The following is a 20,669-nucleotide window of genomic DNA, read 5'->3' on the forward strand; positions in this document are numbered from 1 at the left end:
GGAAAGGCTGTCGCGGGCGGGGTGAGGAGGGGAATAGCCTTTCTCAGAGCAGCCTGGAAACAGCCGGGGCGCGCTCAGCACACCGGCCCGCTCCTCCTCAAGCCCCCGCGCCGCAGCCGGGCGCGTCCGCCGCCACCTTCTCCCGCTTGCACCCGCCTCCCCCCCCCCCCCCCCCCCCCCCCGGAGGACTGCCACGGCGGGCGGGTCGGGGCGGCGCTCTAGGCTCTGCGGCGGCGCTCTGGGCGCGCGGCGCGGCTGCCTCTGTGGTACCATCGGGAGTCGCTTCCGCTTCCGCTGCCCTTGTTGCCGGCGGGAGGTGACGGGACCAAGAGCCGCGATGTGGCGGAACCTGCTGGTAAGGCCGCCGGGTCGGGCCGAAGCGGGGGGAGCAGCCCGCTACCGTCTGTGTCAGCCCCGCGCGGGGCTGTCGCTCCTGGGGAGGCGCGGGCAGCCGAGCCTGGCGCGGCCCGGGAGGGATGGGAGGATGGGGGGGCTCCTTCAGGGGTTGTCGGCGCCCGCCCGGGCTGCGGGGCTCGGCCGCCTGGTCGCCTCCCTGCCGGTCGCGGCAATGCCGGGAGCTGCTGTAGGAACTGCTGCGGACGGGGAAGAAAGTGTTACATTTCGGGGCCGGGCCCACTCGCTCCACCTAGCGCTGAGCTTTGGGTACTTGAAGGGGTGGGAGTCGGTGGGCCTTGGTCATTCCCATAATAAGGCTCTAAGGAGACAAATTTTATAGTCTGGTTATTTGGGGTGGGTGAGGGGAGGAGGTGTGTGGTTCCCTTACGTGCAATCAGCATCATCTGGGTGTTTGCCCCGTGGCTGCGTTTTTAGCGGTGGTAATTTTGCGGGGGAAGGTCAATGTTGCTTGAAGGAGATTGTTGGCAGCTTAGAGATAAAGCTGGTTCTTCACTTTGGGACTTGACATGTTAATGGAGGTGGACTTCGAGCCATTGGAAGAATTGTAGATGCCGATTTTCTTTGCCTGACCTGTGCTAATGAGCACCTATGTGAGCTGAGTACAGAAACCGATTCTGGCATAAGATCCAGCAGGATGTCTTTAAACTCTATGTGTGTGTGTCTCTTAAAGGGGAGTGTGTGTGCCTCCTTCAGCTCTGTGAAGGTTAACTCCTGTGCAGATGGCTAGCGGGTGAACTGCAGCTGGGAGAAGATCCTCATCTGCACAAACATGTTTGTCTTAAATATTATTGCCCCTATCACTAGAGTCAGACACAAAAAAATCTGTGCCTAAACCAGACCTCTGAGGGGCTGAGGTTGGGATTTCCCCCAAAAGGATGCTAATTATGAAGGTTATGCTGCAGATCCATAAATCTGTTGTATCTTAACAAAAGTAATTATCTTGAGTTTTCTCTTCTTGGGTAACCAGTCAGTCATCCTTTTATGTCTGTTGAAAGATTGATTGAATTAAAAAATGGGTTGTGGTGAAGTTTTGTTCTAGTTTTTGTGGGGTTTATTTTTTAAGCCTTTCTTTTTTCCTTGTCCTTCCCACTTCCATCTTGCTCCTAAAAGAAAGTATTTCTTTTCCAGTGTGGATATAGCTGAAAAATTTAACTGTTTTTAAAACACTGTTTTATCTTTCATTTCAGGGCCTTCGCCACATTTCCCAGAGGACCATAAGCACTGCTTCACGGAGGCAGTTTGAAAATAGAGTTCCTGAGAAGCAGAAGCTTTTTCAGGTATTGAGTGAGCACTGGTAGTAGAATAACGTTGGTAGAATGACAAGGTTTTAGTAGATCATAATTGCATACATTTTGTTTATAAAGAACTGGTGAAAGCCCTCTTTACATCTGAGGTGACTTCTTGAAATCAGTTGTATGACTACAGTATTTGAAATAAGTAGTTATTTTCTGCAGATACTAAGATCATTTGACTTGCTGGCTCCTTAGGGTTTTTTACCCTGTGAAATTATTTGTGTCTGAGTTTCTTATGAGTAGTGGGCACTGTACAAAGATATAGACAAAGTATTCGGAAATGGACTGAGATGGGGGAGTATGTCATGAGAAGAAATAGTTGTGAGAGAACATAAGTACAGTGAAAAGTTTAACCTCCTATCTCACAGCTATATCCATAGCTCATAGATAAGCCCTGTAATTCTTAATGAGGACATGATGGTACTGTACTTCTCTGTTATTAAAACAGTAAAGTCTTAAAGGATTGGATTCACTCCTAGAAAACTATTGAATCTTTAAAAGCAATTCTGAATGAATCTCTTCCTGACTGATAGGGCCACCTAGTGAGAGCTAGTGGTTCTTCAAATGCTAAAACAGTGGATACTCAAGAGCCATAACCTGGAGCGGTACCTTTGTTCTGAGGATAGAGTAGACTGGGTTTCAGTAATGTAAAAGGGAAAAAAGTACATTACAAGCCCCAGTTTAATAGTTCTTGTGTCTCGTTTCTTTCCTTTTCTCTGAAAGAGAAAGCCAGTTTTGTTCGGACACTGTCTAAGGAGCACAGTGTTCCTTGTGAGCCAAGGGAAAGCGGGATGTTGGTGGTGGGTGAGGTCAGAGATTCTGTTTCTGCTGACAGAGATCTTTAAGCGTATCTATTCCTCCTCCCATTCCTTTCTTGTGGGGCAACAAGTTAAGCTGGGCTGGGTTGCAGGTCGCCAGCACCGGAGGCAGGCTTCAATTCCAGAGCAGTGTGAACTCCCTGACAAGGGTAAAGATCACATGGATCTGGTGTCTAGGAGTTCTACTTCAGGTGGAGCAAAACATTTTCCTGTATGACACCGGGTGACAGTAGAGGCTCCTCCCCTTGCCACTCCCTATAGCAGGGAATGATTATGTTGGAGACGGATTGGAAGTTTCTAGGGGTGATAATCATATCCTGTGCACCCAAGGGGGCTGGCTGCTGCTTTCAGAAGTGTTTAGGCATCTGCCAATCACATCTCTAGAAATGAATGTGCACATCATTTACTGTATTTCCTTAGTGAGTCATCACCTGACACCAGAGTGAAAGCTTGAAAGACAAAGTGGGATCTAAATAAGGTTTAGTGTCTTTTGGGACTTGGGAAGATAATTTGGGGAAGCAATTCTTGTTCGGGCTGATTCTAGTTATATTGACACAGTATTGCAAGAACTGTATTTAAATAGTTTCTGTTTGTCACTTGTTTCCATTAGGAGGATAATGGCATCCCAGTGCATCTTAAAGGTGGTGTGATGGATTCACTGTTGTATAAAGTCACCATGGGTCTTACAGTTTTTGGTAAGACTAATACTAAAATATTTATGCTTTGGTACAATTTCCAACGTGCTAATGTTAAAATACTTTTCCTTTGGTACAGTCTCCAACATGACTGGCATTTCCTCTATAAATTAGTTATGCAGTTTCTTCAGTCTCTTCTTTAGAACATGCAAAATGCATGTAGACAGGGGAAGAAAACATTTGGACATACTATGTATTTATTTGTGCTTTCTCAAACTTAGCTTTTCAGATGGCTTCTTTTCCCCTGACATAGCCAAGTACTATGGGCTGAATACTCCTTTAGAATTCATGTATGATCATAAACTAGAACTGCTTAGAAAGCTTATTCTGAAAAGGAGTAAAATGTAATTATAGCACATACACATACCAGTTTTCTCACTAGCCTGAATCTCTGTAGTGCTAGGTGATGTGCTGAGGTTTCACATGCTGTGAAAACTAGCAGAATATATCCAAGCTTTATGATAATATATATATTTAACCTTTACGTTGCTTGTTACATGGTTTTGTAATAGTCTCTAACTTAAATGTGTTGACATAATGGATTTTCAGTTCAGTTACTTGAAGAATGAGTAACCATTACTGTATGGTTATCTGTGTAGGTTCCACAAACATGCCTCTCCCCTTTTTTTTGCTGTTTCTTTATTTTTATGCAGTCTATGGAGAGGTATTTAAGGATTTTTTTTTTTTCATTATTTCTCTAAAATATGAAGTGCCAAAAAAAAATCATTGAGATGTGGCTATGGAAATGTGTTGTGTCTGAATCGCAGCTGCTTATTGTCAATATTTGTTCTGGAATAAACTAGGAAAGGGAATGCGGACTTGAAAGAAATTCTGTTTACCATTCTGAAAATATCTTTTCTATCTCTTAATTCAGGAACAGCCTATGTTGTTTATGAGCTGCTTGTTGCTTCAATGCCCAAGAAGCAGAAGTGATTCCAGTTCAAGATGTCTCAGTGACTAGCATCTCTTCGTCCAATTCCATGTGACTATGATGGCAGCTTATACTTAAAAGCAGTTGGCTTAATGCTTGGAATCATAATTTAATTGTAACATGTTAACTGCAGTCAATAAAGCAGTTTTTACGTTGCATTGTGGTGTTCTGGACTGTATTATGTGTTCTACATTAGAGTGCTTTTTACTTCCAGTAAATGTACATTGAGTTCATCAATATGCAGATCTTTGAATTGTGAGCCTCTTCTCTTTGTATGTGGTTTATGTTAGTACTTCAAAGGTGAGTTAACTGCCCTGAATCCTTATAAGAAAGTGATATCTTGTCTTTATTATAGTAATTTCCTCTTCTTGCTTCAGTGGAGCAAATTAACCTTATAATACATTATTAGGATTAGATTAAACCTGTGTGGAAGTGAATGTTGAGGACTTGATGATTATGCTGTATCTTTGCTGTCAACTGCTGGAATACATCTAGAAATAGAGGAAATCTGATTCCTGATCACCATTCAAAGGTGACAGTTTTTACTATGTAGAGGTGATAACACTGTCCTCTGCAGTGTCAGGGGCTTAGAAGTAGTCTCAGTTGCACTCAGCACCTTCATCTGGTAGATTTTTTTTCACTGGCTTTTCTCTGCTACAGCTCGTGAGACCCCACCTGGAGTACTGCATCCAGCTCTGGAGTCTCCAACATAAGAACGACATGGACCTGCTGGAGCATGTCCAGAGGAGAGCCACGAGGATGATCTGAGGGCTGGAGCACCTCCCCTGTGGGGAGAGGCTGAAAGAGTTGGGTCTGTTCAGCCTGGAGAAGACAAGGCTCTGAGGAGATCTTACTGTGGCCTTCCAGTACCTAAAGGGGGCCTACAGGAGAGCTGGGGAAGGATGTTTTCCTAGGGCATGTAATGATAGGATGAGGGGGAATGGCTTTAAACTGGAAGAGGGCAGGTTCAGATTAAACATTAGGAAGAAAGTTTTTCATTTTGAGGGTGGTAAGGCACTGGAAGACGTTGCCCAGAGAGGTTGTTGAGGCCCCATCCCTGGAGGTGTTCAAGGCCAGTCTGGACGTGGTCTTGGGCAACCTGGTCTAGTGGGAGGTGTCCCTGTCTACGGCAGGGGGGTTGGACTCAATGATCTTCAAGGTCCTTTCCAACCTAAACTATTCTATGATTGCCTCATGTTTCAGGTGACTAAAGCATGCTTGTTCTCAGTCATTAGGGTAAGTAAAGCAATCAGTTCTTTAGCATAAAATAAAAAAAAAGTTTATTAGAGAATTTGAGGGTATTCTAGAGCAAATAGTAAAGTGGAGGAGGGGCACAATAGATGTTAATACTAACTGTACTAGTGCAGTGCTAGAATTTCTCTACTGATTAAAAAGGTTTACTTAAGTGACTTAATTAGATATTCAGGCAGTTGGTTGCTAATTTGATCTAGGCTGAACTGGACACTATTAAGCCAGAAAAACTGAAGCTATTGAAGGCACTGCATAGAAAAGCTTCAAATTCTTATTCATAATTTTTATCAGTTTTTAAGGCTCTTTTGGAAGAATTCCTCCAGCATGCTCTGTAACTTTGAGGATACACTAAATGCTTAGAGAGACTGCCTTCTGTCTCTACGAATTGTACTCTTCTGTGGTTTGGGAATAGGATGGCCCCATGTATGTAGGGCGGGAGCAGATCTAGTTTGTAAGCACACACCAGGTTAAGTGGGTTAAGTTTCAAACAACTGTAGCATAATATGGGTTGGGAGGGACCTCTGGAGGTCGATTGGTCTGGTCTTCTGCTTAGAGCAGTGCCACTTCAGAGTTCCATTGGGTTGCCCAGGGCCTTGGCCTGTCACACAGGGAGTATCTCCAAGGATGGGGATTCTACAGCCTCTCTGCAAGCTGTTCCAGGGTTTCACTGTCCTTTTTCTGAAGGGTGTCTTTGCCTTTTCTGGGATACAGGAATACATGTGGTTAAAGTATGGTTGTTAGCATTTCTGTAACGCAGTTCTAAAGGAAGGCACAATTGCACTTGACTACTTCCACCTAGAAGACCACAAATTTTACAAACTCAAATGGGAAAGCAGGTATCTTGCAATGTCTTATGTTAAGACTCTTACAAAAAATGAGGCAAAAGCTGTAGGCATGGCCGACTTTTAGGTTGCTGCTACTCCTTCGTGTCAGGGTGTCAGTAGCTGCTGCTTCCAAAGCTCAGTCAACGCTATGATTTCTGAGAGAGCTGTCAGCTCTGCTCCAATGTCATTTCTACTGTGTCACTCCAAACTTTCTTGCAGCAATTTGAACTACTTGCCTTAAGCTAGGTTATGTGCCTTAGCAGTAACATGGTTGAGAAGTGCTCACCTGCTCTGTTTCACCAGCAGAACTGTATGACAGCTCTACATGTAGAGACACAAAAAACGGCTTATGAAGCTAATGGTTTGACCATGATCCTTTCTGAAGTTGTCCTCTTTCAGTGGCTGAGGTGGTGTTTACCAGCTTGCTGTGGCATGGACAACCACAAGTGCAACTGGAGATCCATTGTTGTCTTGGGGGGAGAAAAATTTCATTGTGGTTTCAAATTGGGCAGGGATACCCTATTAGCTGCTACTGTGTATTGAGGAACAAGCCTTATATCCAAAGCAGCCAGTGTTGTCAGTGAAAATGTCTGCTCTGTGAAAACTGCTTCTAGGAAGCATCTTTAAGTTGGTGAGTATGACAATTGCCTACAGCCTACCCTGATACCTCTCACTAGCTTGACTATTGCAATTACTGGGGAAGAACATCTCTGGGAACCAGTAGTAGCTGTGCAACCCTCGTCAGGTTTTATGTTCCTAACACAATTTGTGCCTTTGTAGCCTTCCTGTCAAGTTGCTACTTGTGGTTTGTTATGCTGAAAGTCTGGTGTTGACTCGGTAACAAATACAGCTTCTAAAAAAACAAACAAAAAACCCAGCCAAACCATCAAAATAATCCTTTTGTTTCTCTTCTCAAGGAAACAGTGGGTTTTCCAAAATGTAAAAATGAGCACAAGACCCTAGCTTCCCACTACGGTGCTATTTTAAGCCTTTTGTGGATTAAGTGTGTTTAGAATTTGTTATTGCTACCCTGGAGAACCAGAGTATGTTTGTTAAACTTGAGGCAAACTGGAAGAGAGGGGCCACTGTACTCGGCACTCTCTAATAGAACCAAAAATCTTAAAAAAGGAGAGTGGGGGAATACCCTTTGATGGTAGTCTCTCTGCGGAGGGGGGTTTGGCCAACTGCATGACTAAGAGTAAGAAATGCCTGAATGGATGTCTCAGAAGAAGGTTTGGGAAATGGGGTACAGCTTATCTTGAGATGAACATCGATGCCGACAAGGAAGAGAAACCTCACAGCACAGTGAACTGTACTTCACAGCAGGCGAAGGAATCGGTCTGCTCTCTTCGACACTGGTAAGGCTGCTGCTGCTACCATGTGCCCAGGGTTGCTACCAAGATGCAGACCAAGCAGTGGGCATCTGGAAGGCAGCATAAGGAAAGATCAAAATCTTTAAAAAGCTCACATCATTTCCTACCCACAGGAATTATGAAGAATGTTGAAAGTAGGACAAATGTTTAAATAGTCTAAATTGTAAAAATCCTGTGATGAGCTAGGTGGTAAGTGTGCGTTTCTGTGTGCAACCGAAGCAGAACATGCAGCCGTTCTTGTTCTCACAATCAACTGCATCTCAGAGTCTGCTGTCTCTGCTGTCTCAGGAACGATGGCAGCTTGTGGTGGGAGGGCATGTGGGGTCAATGCAAGCCAGGAAGAAGATCTTCCTCCTACACAGCGATCACACAGAGCCTTGAAATGTTATTTAAACGAATGGCAAAAACTTGTTCTGGCAGAGGTGGGTCTGGTAACCCCAAAACGTGTCACTGCTGGAGGCAGGCGGGAGAGCGTTTGGCACGGCCAGGGCTGCGCTGTGCGGTGGCCGAGCGCTCGCGGGGTGGCGTGCGCAAGCCGTGGCTCTGCCAGCGCTTCGGGGTTTTTCTCTGCTGCTGGAGCTGGAGGAGGGTGAAACCAAACAAGAGCCGCGGGCAGCTGCTCAGCATTGTTTTCTGGGACCGCGTTGTAAAGCTAAGAGGGAAGTTCGCATCCCCTGTTCAGTCTGTACGGGTAATTTGTTGCAGGCATAGCCACATCACAAGCTGCCAGAAGATGTAAACTGGGTGCCTATACTGCCTATACTGTCTTTCCCTAGGAAAATGCAAGAAGAGAGATATGCATCTTCTCTTAAGGTTAAAATTAATGGGAAGGTTTTGGAAATACCTCAAGATCCTACCTTCAATGTCCTTGTGGGTATTTTATGAGTAGAATAAATTAAAAAAAAGCAACTTCTATGACTCCTTGTTAATGTGAGAAGTTATAAATTTTAAAAAAGAAAATGGTCTGTAATACGAAGTCTTAGATTGCTAGCAGGGGATGTACTCCAATTATGTGCTTTTCTTGTCTGATTCTATTACTGTAGTTCTTAACTACCATCCTTAAATAATTTTTTTTTTTTTTGAGTTAGGTATTATATTGATGTAAATATTACTACCTTACTGCATTCCTATTTTTGATTTGTGTTTAGGCAATAGACATAGTATCTTTTCCAAACAGAGATTTCACGTTCAGGTAAACTTTCTTTTCTATTTCAGGTTCATATAAACTTTATTTTTCAGTTACTGTAATTAGAAATGATAGCTATGATTTTTTATATTTTGCTTTAAAGGATGGGAAAGCCTCTTGGTGCTGAGGACATGGGAATTCTGTCCTGGCTTCCACTGAGCTGTATTGTTCTAAATGTCACCCTGAAAATACAGAGGACATTTTCTGCTAGATGGACAATGAATACTCCATCTCTTCCACCTCCCTCACCACCCTATTTTTCATTATTTAAACATTTAAACTCACAGGGTTTTAAGGTTAACAAAGAAAGCTTAGTAGTGTGCTAGCTTTGGCAGAAAGAAAAAAAAAATGTTCATGCTACTGTAAGAGAAATGACTATTCCAACAATAATCAGACAGATGAAACAGACAAAAATTAAACCCTCAGTATTGCAGTTCTAGGTTACCCAATCCTTTCTGAGACTCCAGATGTACAGACCATGTTTTACTTTCTCCACTGGGAAGGTAGCTCAGAACTATCTACTCGTAGAACTGTGCCCTGGGCTACATTTTCTTGGCTGCTGAATATATGGATAGATCCAATTAGGCTGACACACACAAAAATTTCCCCAGTAAATGTATGAGGACTAATAATACACAATATCGCAGCATCAGCTTCCTAAAAGACACCATGAAAAAAAATCAGAAACTCTCAGAAGTAAAAACACCAGAGAGATCTCTAGGTGTATGATCTTACCTGTACTTTTTTTCTTTTTCGAGATCCCAGACTAAAAATACCACTTTTCTAATGCTGCTCACCTTGGCTAACGCTGCTCTGAACTAGGAGAAAGCACGATGAATTTTTTTTTGTTGGCATCTGTCATATTAAGCTGTCGTTCCTCACTCCCCTGTTCTTTCCCAATTCTGTTACATATCAAAGAGCTGGAGGTTGACCTTCATAGTTGCTAGAGTGAATCAGACTTTCAAAGACAAAATCAATCTGATCAACCTGACGTGACCCTAAATAAGGTATTTAGGTGATGAGTAAGTCAGAATCAACGTATCTTTTCATGTGCATGCTTGTGCGATTATTTTTTTAAATAAGTTCCTTTTAATAATAACACCACCTTCTGTAGCCTAACTTGCCTGAGTCTTTCCACTTATTTTTTCAGTACTCAGTCAATTCTGCTGTATAAATATTGGCTTGTCCAGAAACACAATCTGAGGAGAATTTCTTGGCTGTACTGTTCTTCTTCTGAATGTGAGTGTTCGAGTCTCCGAACTTCATGGGCAGTGCATGCAGTCTGTGATCTGTGTTTTGGTCTTGTCTCAATGCTTCTCAAGAGTTGCTCTTATGATTCACAGGTTTTCTATGAGACTAACTGATCACAGCCTTCCCCAAAACACATGTAAAGCTTTTCTCAAAAAGATAGATCCTCGTAAAAAGAAGTAATTGGCTGGGATTCCTGTTTATAAAAGTTGTGCCGAGCTAAATTCACTCGCAGGGGTTGGGGAGGTATTTAAGAGAAGGGTGTTACCCCACTGAGTCCCCAGGCAGGCAGTCCTGGGTTTAGCTCCTTGGGGAATACCAGTGTCTGTGTACAGTTCACTCAGCTCACAAAATATTTGCTTCCATTGCATATAGCCTGCTATGTCCTAGAGAAAACTGCTGGAGAGGGATGAATTTGTCCTTTGCTAATGTGTTTCTTTCTTTGAGTTCCCAATCCACTAATTTGAACTTTCTGAAACGTAAGGATCTTTCCTCTCCTCTGTCTGGTTTATGCATTGCATGTAATTATCCTTCCTCTCCCTCCCCAATATTTTATTGTTTTATGGTTATGTTACCAGCTTTGGTATTTTCATTGGTGAAACTGTCTGTCCCTTGTCTTGTTGGGTCTTTGGTGGCTGCAGAAAAGGCAAGATGCTGTCTGGTGGGTGTGGAAATAAATTGGAAAGGTCTGATCAGGTAAGATCCATTAATATTTAAGCTTTACATATACCAGAACACAGAAGGAGCTACAACAGAAAAGACCGCAGGAGGCTTAGAGGTTTAGAGCTACCTAAATTAAGACTTCCTAAATAGAATTGTTACAAACTAAGTATGAAATGAGCAAGGTCATTGCTTTAGGAGAATATTGTAGTATAGGTGCTCTCTTTCCTCTATGACCAATACGCATTTGACTGCTACCGGAGGTGTAAAACAAGAGTATAGTGTCTTGTGATATGTCAGGCTAATAAAATGGTACCCTTACCATTAGAGGGGTATTGAGGAATAACTCTCTCCTTGAGGCTGTCTGTGAAGTTCACCTAGAGATGCTGTTCCCTGTAATTTCACCAGGACCAGCAGCAGATTGTTTTCCCTGAAAAAAACAGTAAGATGTTTAATTGAGATACTTTATAAGTGATAATTCAAAAGCGTTTCAGCTGCCACAAGGCTCCAGAAACAACTTGAACTGCCTCTTAATTTCTTTGGGTTAAATATTTTGTAGAGGACTTCCTAGGGACAAAAGAAACATGTTTGTCTGTCCAGTTCTAACAATATCTGAAACAGCAGCAAAAAAATCTAAATATTTGTAGATGGCTGTCTTTAATTTTCTGCAGAAGTTTTCCCTTTTAACCAAGAAAACTGGGCTGCTCAGGATCTGAACTATGCGATCTGCCCCAAATGTTCTTACTCCCAAATTAAGATTCCTCTAAATGTCCTGGTATCATTCTCATCAATGTGACCTTAATGTTACACATACATATTCAGAGATGGTTTTTGGAATAAAAGGGAGATTCGATGCTCATAGAACTTGTCTCACCTGTTGAGACAGTTTGTGCCATCCAACTGTGGGCAGCTTCTGTTCCTGCAGGGGTGCAAGGAGGAGCCTGTGATTCCATCAGGAACTTTAAGGTACAAATGTGTTCTTCAACTAATTGAGTTATATATGTTTATTTAATTTTAAAACGGTTCCACATTGTTTCATCTCAACATGAATACTTAGTTGGCTGACTAATGCCCTGAGACCTGAAGTTTATAATGGAAAGGCTGACACACACATGCAATCTTATCTGTCATAACACTATGCAAAAGGGAATTATATAATTAAAACATTTTAATGATCTCTATTGCTCAGTGGGAAGTTACAAGTCCCAAAGGAGCCAGGCCAACTTTGTTATCAAGGTTTATTCAGTCATCTCTCAGGAGCAGTAGGGCACATTTTGCTAAATATAGTGGGGTGTGCTAATATGTGCTGTGCGGAGCATTGCACTGGGACCGCTGTGCCACAGAGCCGGAGCACAGTGCACCGGGAGGTTGGTACACCTTCTCCTTTTGCCTGAGATTTTCAGAAATGAGTGCCTAAACTTAGACTCCTAAATCCATACTCAGGCATTTACATAAATAGCCTGAGTTTTCAGAAGAGCAATACCAAGAAAGTCTCTTCTATTAAAATCATAAAATAGAAAAACTCTTACAACAACAAGAAAGGATTTTGTTATTTCTGGAAATAGTACTCAAATATACAGCCAAATTTTTGGGAAAAGAAGAGGGGAATCACAACTTTTGGTTACCCCAGCTTAATTAATGTTGGGGTCTAAATGCAGTTTCTGAAAGGAAGTCACAAAATTTGGTACTGGTGCAGGAAAGACGTCAACTGTATGGCTAGGCAGTAAAAGCCGCATATGATGCATTTTGCAGAGTTAGGCAGGAACCTCTATCACAATCTTTATCTCTCTGCTTTGTTGTGTGGCCTGAAAGCAGCTGGGTAGAGACTGGAAATCACTACCATCAAAACATCTTCTGATCAACATCAGGCACACTTGCTGGTCTCATTCTGGTTCCCAGTAAATAGGTATTTACCTGAGCAGACTACAAAGCTTGGCACCAGCAGAAGACTTGCCTGCGAAAAACACCAGGGATGAAAAGTAAAAGTGCTCAAAACAGTTGCCTAATCTTGGGTGTCCAGCACGATCTCAGGCTGTATTTGAGGCATTTGTGTGGGGCTGGTAAACACAACATAGTGCATTGTGCCTGCAGAAGACTCACATGCTCATGGTACAGCAGCTGAGGGCTTGGCAGGATGCCTGTGGCACCCAAAATGGCACTGCTGGCTCACCTCTGCCTCCTCAGTGGTCTAGCACAGTTTGAGATGTGCCCCCATATGTGGGTCCTGGGCTGTAGCTGGCAGCTCCACAAGAGGTCTCAGATGCTGCAGGGCACGCAAATGGCTCTATAGTCCAATGTGAAAGAAGCTGGGCCAAGCCCCATGGACGGTGGGTGACCAGACTGCTCAGGCACTGCTGAGTTCATTAACTAGGTCTTCATCAGCCATTGCAGAAGTTTAGATGCTGGGCTCACATGGAGGCACCTAATGTATCTTAACCTAGAGCCAAATGCCACTTGAAGTGACCATTCAGGACAGAGCAATGGGTGCAGCTGATGTGCTCAAGCAGCAAAGCTACGATGGTGGGGCATGTGTCAAGGACCACAACCCTTGTCTGCCTTCTCGGCTTCTCTGGAGGTTAAAGAAGAAGATTTTGTAGTTTTTATTAGAAAATAAGGTCCCAACAGCTACTCCTAGCATAAAGAAAGGGACTTCATATTGCAGCTGTGGGTGGTCTTAACTGGGGAAGAAGGTCATGATGTAGTAAAGCCCCATGTTGCGATGTGCCTTAAGCAGCCCATCACCTAACTACATTTCAAAGAGTGCAGGGCAGAGGGTAAAGGAGTAACAGGTCAGATGTACCAGCTGAACATTTACACCCTAGAAAATGTAATAGCAAAGGATGTAAAGAAGCTGGGTGGTGTTTCAGAATGTAATTTGTGCTTAAAGAACTATTTGTTTAAAAATCCTAAGTAGAGGATTTTTTAATACTTAAAAAAAAAAAACAAAAAACAAACACAAAACCAAAACCAACCAAACAAAAAAAATACAAATAAGAGGCACTGGAGCTAGTAGCAAGCACATTTCTCCAGAAAATAATATGTTATAACAGAAATCAGGACAATGCCAAAAGCAAGACATGTTCAATAAACTGGAGTGGCTAAAAACTAACAGAGTAGTGAGTCCAGCTGGAAAGCATCCGGGAAAGCAGAGGAAAGGGCATTATGAGAGGAGACATTTTAACAGCTTCCTGTGAAGTCTCTCTGCAGGCTCCAGAGGTGTTGATACACGAGAGAGACACTGAACTCCAACAGGTGAAAAAGGCTGCCAGCAAAGGTTGGGTAGGAGCTTTCAAGTAGCCTTTAAAAGCTGAAACAAAATACAATAGTGTTCTGTTTACACAACAGAATGCTTCTGATACTGAAGCACAGGGCAACATCTATTTATAATCCAAATAAATCTTATGTTCTGGTATTTGGAACTCTCAGCATGCAACATATTGGGAAGCAGCAGCCACAAGGCTGCATTAAGAAACACCGATTTAAATCTGCATTATTTTGCTCTGTGTATTTTCCCCTTTAGACAAATATGACTTGTGCAAAAGAAACACATTTCTTCTTTAAAGTTAACTCATGTGGGGTTCATAAATGTCCTGACAGGTGACACCTAGACAGTGCTTTTAATGCCTGCAAGTTAAGCTCTTGCCTCTTTTTTCCCACAAAACCCTCATGGATGGAATTTCCATGTCCATCATCACCTGTGATAAGTGACAGCCCCATAGTTCTCGTGGAAGTATGTATAACCTGGACTACCGGGCTCCTTGGGCCTGGTGTATTCCCTGGCCATGTCCTGGCCTGAGTTTTGTCTCTTGTGCATGCTGTTCTTTTCTTTTGAGATGAAAGAGCTGTGGCGAATGCCACAACCTGCCAGCATGGATATCAAGGCACTGAGATTGTGAAGACAGGGAGAGAGGAGAAAAAGAGGGCACACGATGACCATTGGTCAAAAAATGACATAACTTTTAAGTATAGACATACTGCGGCAGCAAAAGGATTTTTTAGCAAGACTGGTGAGGTCTGTACCTCTGGCAGTCACATGCAGGAATGAATCTCCCACTCCTGTTTTTTTGCTCACAGGCTGAGAGTTTGTGGAGATACCAGTGAAGCAGACAGTTAATTTTTCATATTAAACTGACTATTTTTGTGGAATCATCCAAAGACACAGGCTTCTCTGGCGTAGGGTTTTTTTTTTCCCCTAAATAATTTTTCCTTTCACTTCAGAGTAGGCTTTTACTCTGTCGATCCAACTTATTTCTGACTGCTGTGCTCATAGTCCAACTATAGACAACATGCGACCCACCTAAAACAAGTTATTATCTATTACCAGCCACTAGGAAATAGCTCCCCAAAGTGTGCTGTTAGTACTAAGTATGGTATGGATGATTTCTCTTTGAAGTCCTAATGTACTTTAAATAACAGGGGATGAACTAAATGGCCTCTCAGGATCTTTTCCAGCCTCATTTACTATGGTTCTGGTTCTGTGCATTCATATCAGATTCGTTTGTTAGAGTGTTTAAGACTTTGAATGTTTGTCCCCCTGAACTGACAGGAACTTTGGGGCTGACCTTTACATCCTCTAAACCTTCTTGGAAAGATGAGTATTGGAAGAGGGCACAGCAGCAGCTACATATCGACAACTTCCCTCTGACCTGGTGCATCAGGCACCTGCATCAGGCAGGTGCATCGCAGCATCCCTCCGTACTCAATGCCTTTTGTGCCTCTTGGGGAGAGAAGGACAGCATCAGCAGCTGGCCTAATGACAAGGTATTTGGTCTTAAAATTTCCCCAATATATTAATTATTCCACTGTCCGCAGCAATTGGATCAGGTCATTCACCAGCTAACACAAGTTGAACTTTCAATACCTTTGAATACCTTGTCCACTCAGGTGCAAGCTTATCTTTCCCATACCACCTACACAGACCCTGCTGTCACAATATATAGCTGTTTTTTGATACAGAAGTAATGATACGAATTAGCAAAATGTTCCTATTCAGAGCTTGGCATCACACCATTTAAGACTTTGTTGTCTTAACAGCATATTCTGTGCTTCTCTGCAGGGACTGACTACATTGAAAGTGTTGAAGGGTTACCAAACGTAGGGGAACTCCTGGTAATTAACCTTTCATCATATGTTGAATCCAATTAGGTATTCAGAGAACATTGTGTTATAATGTTCTGCAAGTAGCAGCTAGCGGCTAGTGATTTTTAGAAGAGTTTTGATTTTTTTAAAATTATGTGTTTCCTCAGTGGAACTTCATTCTTTCACTGAGGACCCCTCAGCCACATGGAGAAGAAGGATGCCTAGATCTGCATTCGCAAGTCTTTGTGGCTAGTCCATTGCTGTGACAGGAACGGTCACGTTAAGACATAATGTGATACCTGACAAATATAAAGGGTCACTGTTCTCAGTTAATTTATTTTCTAGCCCTCTTTAATCAAGCAAGATTTGTACTGGCTTCATTGGGGAATGCTTCCTGAATAGATCAGGTTTCTGTTGTGAAATAATGAACCAGCTCCTTTGAAACAAAGCAACTTAATTTAGGAATGTTTTAATATAAAGCACGTATGCATATATATGGAAGGGACTATAAGCTTGTTGCATCTAATTTTTTCCAGTCTCAGTATTAAAGATCTGATATTTTTTAAAAATTACTGCCAACAAATTAACTGGCTTTTACAAGACTCCCAAATTGCATTAGGCGGCCAGTTCCTTTCTATTTATACCTCTGTTTTTGAATGATTTATTTACTTTTCCAGTTCTACTTATTTGGAACCACAATAATTTCTTACTTTCAGAGCATTACATGATGGGAAAAATCAGTTAGAGAAATTAAAGAAATAAATAGTCGCAAAGGAAAACATACCTGGTGAGGTAGATAATTATTTCATGGCTGTAATACTCTCCAGGGACGCTGTTTCCATAGTTGTTCCACCAAATGAGCAGATTTCAGATAGAACCAGTCCTCTCTGAACACTGCTAATATAAGAAGCCATTCCTCATTATGAGAGGTCAGACTAATACCGCTCTCTGAATACCAGCTCTGAAATGAAATTATCCGAAGAAATAAACACCAGACTGAGTTCTTCTCATGCCATTGAATGGAAATCTCTCAGAGAAGGGCGGGCCTGGAGGAAGCGGTTTGCTGTATTTTGTCCTTCCGCATTTTGTGGATGCAGATTATATCTGCATTATATACTGTGCAATATTAGCGTTATGACTTATTTAATAGGGAATAAAAAATACATTGGAAAGGTTATCCTTTGTGCTGTAAGGAATGAATGGGCCTCCTAAATGACTTCACTAAGACAACGTCTAATTTAGATACCCTGTAGTGACCGATTCAGTGATAGAGTGACCAGCAAAGTAGTTCCCAGGTAGATGTAGGTAAGTCACTGGTAGTAGCACAGTTTTGCCTGCATGACAACATTTCATGCTGAGTCTATCTATTGTTTAACGTTCAAAGAGCTGACACTTTTTTTGATTCTTCCTCTGTGCAAAGCATATACACAATATATATATACACACATCTGAATAAGGCATTTACCATATTCATATGCAAAGCAGATGCAACCAACCGTCAGGAAACCCCAGAGGCCAAATCTAGTGTGATATCCACACGGAAAATGATACTCAAGGTTTAGAGTGCTGAAATGCAGAACGTCCTGTTTTATTCTGCCCTGGCAATGCAGCCTGAGGAAACAAAAAAAGGTGCCAGGAGCACAAAGTATCTTGAATTACTGTAGACCCAAATCCAGTTCAAAATTTCTAAGAAATTCCTGGTTACCTGCAGTATTACCATCATGTAATGGGCAACGTTATTAAAAGCATAAATATGAATTCAAATCTTGAGTTTTGTATTTGAATTTGTCACTGTTTCAATTTATTCAGCTTAGATAGCAAAGGAAATTGCAGAGCTGGAGTGCATGGCCTTAATGTGTTTAACACTTGTCTAAGAAACAAGCAGACAGGAGAGTGTTAGTAAATGTTTATGCATTTCAGAAATGCCTTCTGCATCACATACTATGTATTCAGACTATGAACGTACATAGCAACAGAGCTGATTAAAAACAACCCATTTAATTACTCTGATGTATGGAAGCACACAGCTTGAACGTAATTCATTAGTGTATGTTACATGTAAGAGATCTTAGGAGGAACGTGGTGAGAATGGTTAGAACAAAGAGTTAAAGATAAGAATGAAATCCTACTGCCCTTGGAGTCAATGAATTATTTGCTTTTGCCAGCTCTGAGTCTTACTTCAAGCCAAGAAATTAAGCAAAGCTGGTCAGCTGAGAGAAATGGGAGATAGTCCCCACAGCAGCACCTAAGTCTGGGAGGGAGAGTCTATGAGATTCTTGCACCTCTGAGAGACCCACTGGTTTCAAAGTCTCCACTCATGCAAATCCACTTGTAGAATTAGTACCAAATTATTTAAATATTTAAAAATAATTGTTCTGAGTGATTTAGCTTTTAAATAGAATAATACATATTTTCTTCCATTCTCATTTTTTTTGCATTAATTGATTTTAACTATTAAAATAAAATCTTGGTTATCCTATGATGAAAAAATCCACAGTACATTGTAAAAAATACCTTCTCAGTGCACAAGTGACAACAATACCTCATTTGCACTAATTCACTTCCTATTTCATTGTAATTCCTGATATCCATTCCTCTGAAACTATTTTTCATGCCACATTTATACTGGTGTTCTTGGCTTGTTGGCTCTGGAAATTAAATTAAAAATTTTTTAAAAATATTATTTCTTATAAATATTGCTTTTACATATCAGATCTAAATAGGAAGAAATTAAATTCCTCATGCCAAAATGCCAAAAGCTAAAATCAAACGCAACAGCTAGGCAAAGGGGTTAATAGGTCAAGAGTTTTTTAAAATTTATCAGCAGAGATGTTGCTTTTGGAAAGTGCTTTTTATCAATACCAGACAGCTGAAGCTGTGGCGTGTCCCTAAGTGTAGCTGACTCACTTCCAAAGTGTCTGGAAATGTCAGCGCATGTCTTCTGGTTATCACTTTCTTTTCAGCGTTTGGGTTCTCATGCAGATAATTGGGAGTATTACAGAAATGAAGACAATCCATTTCAGGTCAGGAGAGACAAGTCCTCCTGTCGACATGTCCTTGACCCTGCAGAAAAGTGCCCAGACACCCCCCCCCCTCCCCTATAAACTATTAATCTCCACTATCAGGCACTGCCACCCTGGCTGGAACTTGTCCTGATTGCTCTGAAATTCACATCTGTGCAAAAAGCTGATGTGAGGCCAATATGCCCTGAATTGTTACCAACCTCTCCCAAACTCCCTCTCGCCCTCTCCCCGCCCTTCCCAGCCTTTTGTTTTCCTTCCCTCTACTCTGCTCTTGTGAGACCATACCTGGAGTACTGCGTCCAGCTCTGGAGCCCTCAACATAAGCAGAATGTGGACCTGTCAGAGCGGGTCCAGAGGAGAGCCACGAAGATGATCAGAGGGCTGGAGCACCTCCCCTATGAAGACAGGCTGAGAGAGTTGGGGTTGTTCAGCCTGGAGAAGAGAAGGCTCCTGGGAGACCTTATAGCAGCTTTCCAGTATCTGAAGGGGGCCTACATGAAAGCTGGAGAGGGACTTTTTACAAAGGCAAGTAGTGATAGGACGAGGGGTAATGGCTTCAAACTGGAAGAGCGGAGATTTAGATTAGTTACTAGGAAGAAATTTTTCATTTTGAGGGTGGTGAGGCCCCATCCCCGGAGGTGTTCAAGGCCAGGCTGGACAGGGCTTTGAGCAACCTGATCTAGTGGGACGTGTCCCTGCCCATGGCAGGGGGGTTGGAACTCGATGATCTTTAAGGTCCCTTCCAGCCTAAACCATTCTATGATTCTATGATTCCTGTCCCTTCCCGTTCTAAGTTGCTTTCTAACGGCAGTGGCCCCAGGGCGCTCCGCGGGAGCCTTGGCCTGGGGGGACGGTCGGTCAGTCGCCCGCCCCTGCCCGCCGCCGCCGCCGGGGGGCGCCCGCGCACCGCGAATGGCCCCGGTCCGGCGGGGGCGGCGGGGCCGCGGTGCTGCGACGCTGGGGGAGCGAGAGGAGCGGGGCCGCGGCTAAGACACCCACAGCCCTTCTCTCTCCATGTTTGCCCCCGCTCCTCGACGATCTCGGTTCCCTTTCCCCCTCCCGAGTTTGCGGACCCGCTCCGCGGGGACGGCTGACATCCCGTATTTTAGCCCGAAGGAGACTGTTCTGAGAACGTTACCGGGGCTGCCCTTCCCCACGGGTGCGGGAGCATACGTCGCTGCGGCGCAGAGCCGGCGGCAGCCCCGGGAAGCCCAGTCTGGCCCCGGCTGGGGGGGGACTACCTGCTTCCCCCGGGCAGGGAAGGGGCGATACGTCCCACCGTGTCACCCTCTGGCAAGGCACGCTGGGACACTCGCGACGGGAAACCCACGCGGGGCCTTTCGCCGCCAGCGGGCTGCCCGATTTTGGGAGGTGCAGTTTCTTTTGGAGGCACAGGGTTTCAGACAGGGGCCACGGACGCGGGTTTGCCCGCAGGGGGCGAGGGAGGAGGCGGCAGGGGACCGTGCGCCGCGCCCCGTCCCCTCTGCCGGCGGCGCTTTGTACGCGAAGCAAAACCCACATGTGACGGGGGAGGTGGTTTAATGTATGTAGGCTACACAGGGTGGAGGCCAGACACACCTGAATTGTGTTAAAATGACCGTATTCTCTTTGCCCTCGAGGCTCCCGGTCGCGGCACCGCGGCTGTCCGCGCCCCTCTGCGAGGCTGCACCGGGGGCCAGCCCCGGCCCCGGGAGGGCGAGCGGGCCGTCAGCTTGGGCGGGGGGGACGGACGGGGACGACTGCGTGGAAACCCTCGCGCGGGGACACCCTCCGCACCGCCGTCCCTCGAAGCCGTGCCCGGGGACCCGGTTTTTCCACTGCCCTCCCGTATCCCCCTCTCCCTCCCCCCCCGTTTGGGAAGCCGAGGGGAGG

The 20,669-nt window shown here is 43.8% G+C and overlaps 1 protein-coding gene across 1 annotated transcript; it reads left to right on the forward strand.

Annotated features, from left to right (window-relative positions):
- Positions 1–299: 299 nt before the first annotated feature.
- Positions 300–4,303, forward strand: COX7A2 (cytochrome c oxidase subunit 7A2). The gene is made up of 4 exons (XM_082481147.1): positions 300–355; positions 1,605–1,694; positions 3,138–3,222; positions 4,097–4,303. Exons 1-4 carry the CDS (start codon positions 338–340, stop codon positions 4,153–4,155), a joined length of 252 nt encoding a protein of 83 aa, XP_082337273.1. The 5' UTR covers positions 300–337; the 3' UTR covers positions 4,156–4,303.
- Positions 4,304–20,669: the final 16,366 nt, after the last annotated feature.

This window comes from Vanellus vanellus (assembly GCF_965231255.1).
Source record: "Vanellus vanellus genome assembly, chromosome: 3".
Lineage (NCBI taxonomy): Eukaryota > Metazoa > Chordata > Aves > Charadriiformes > Charadriidae > Vanellus > Vanellus vanellus.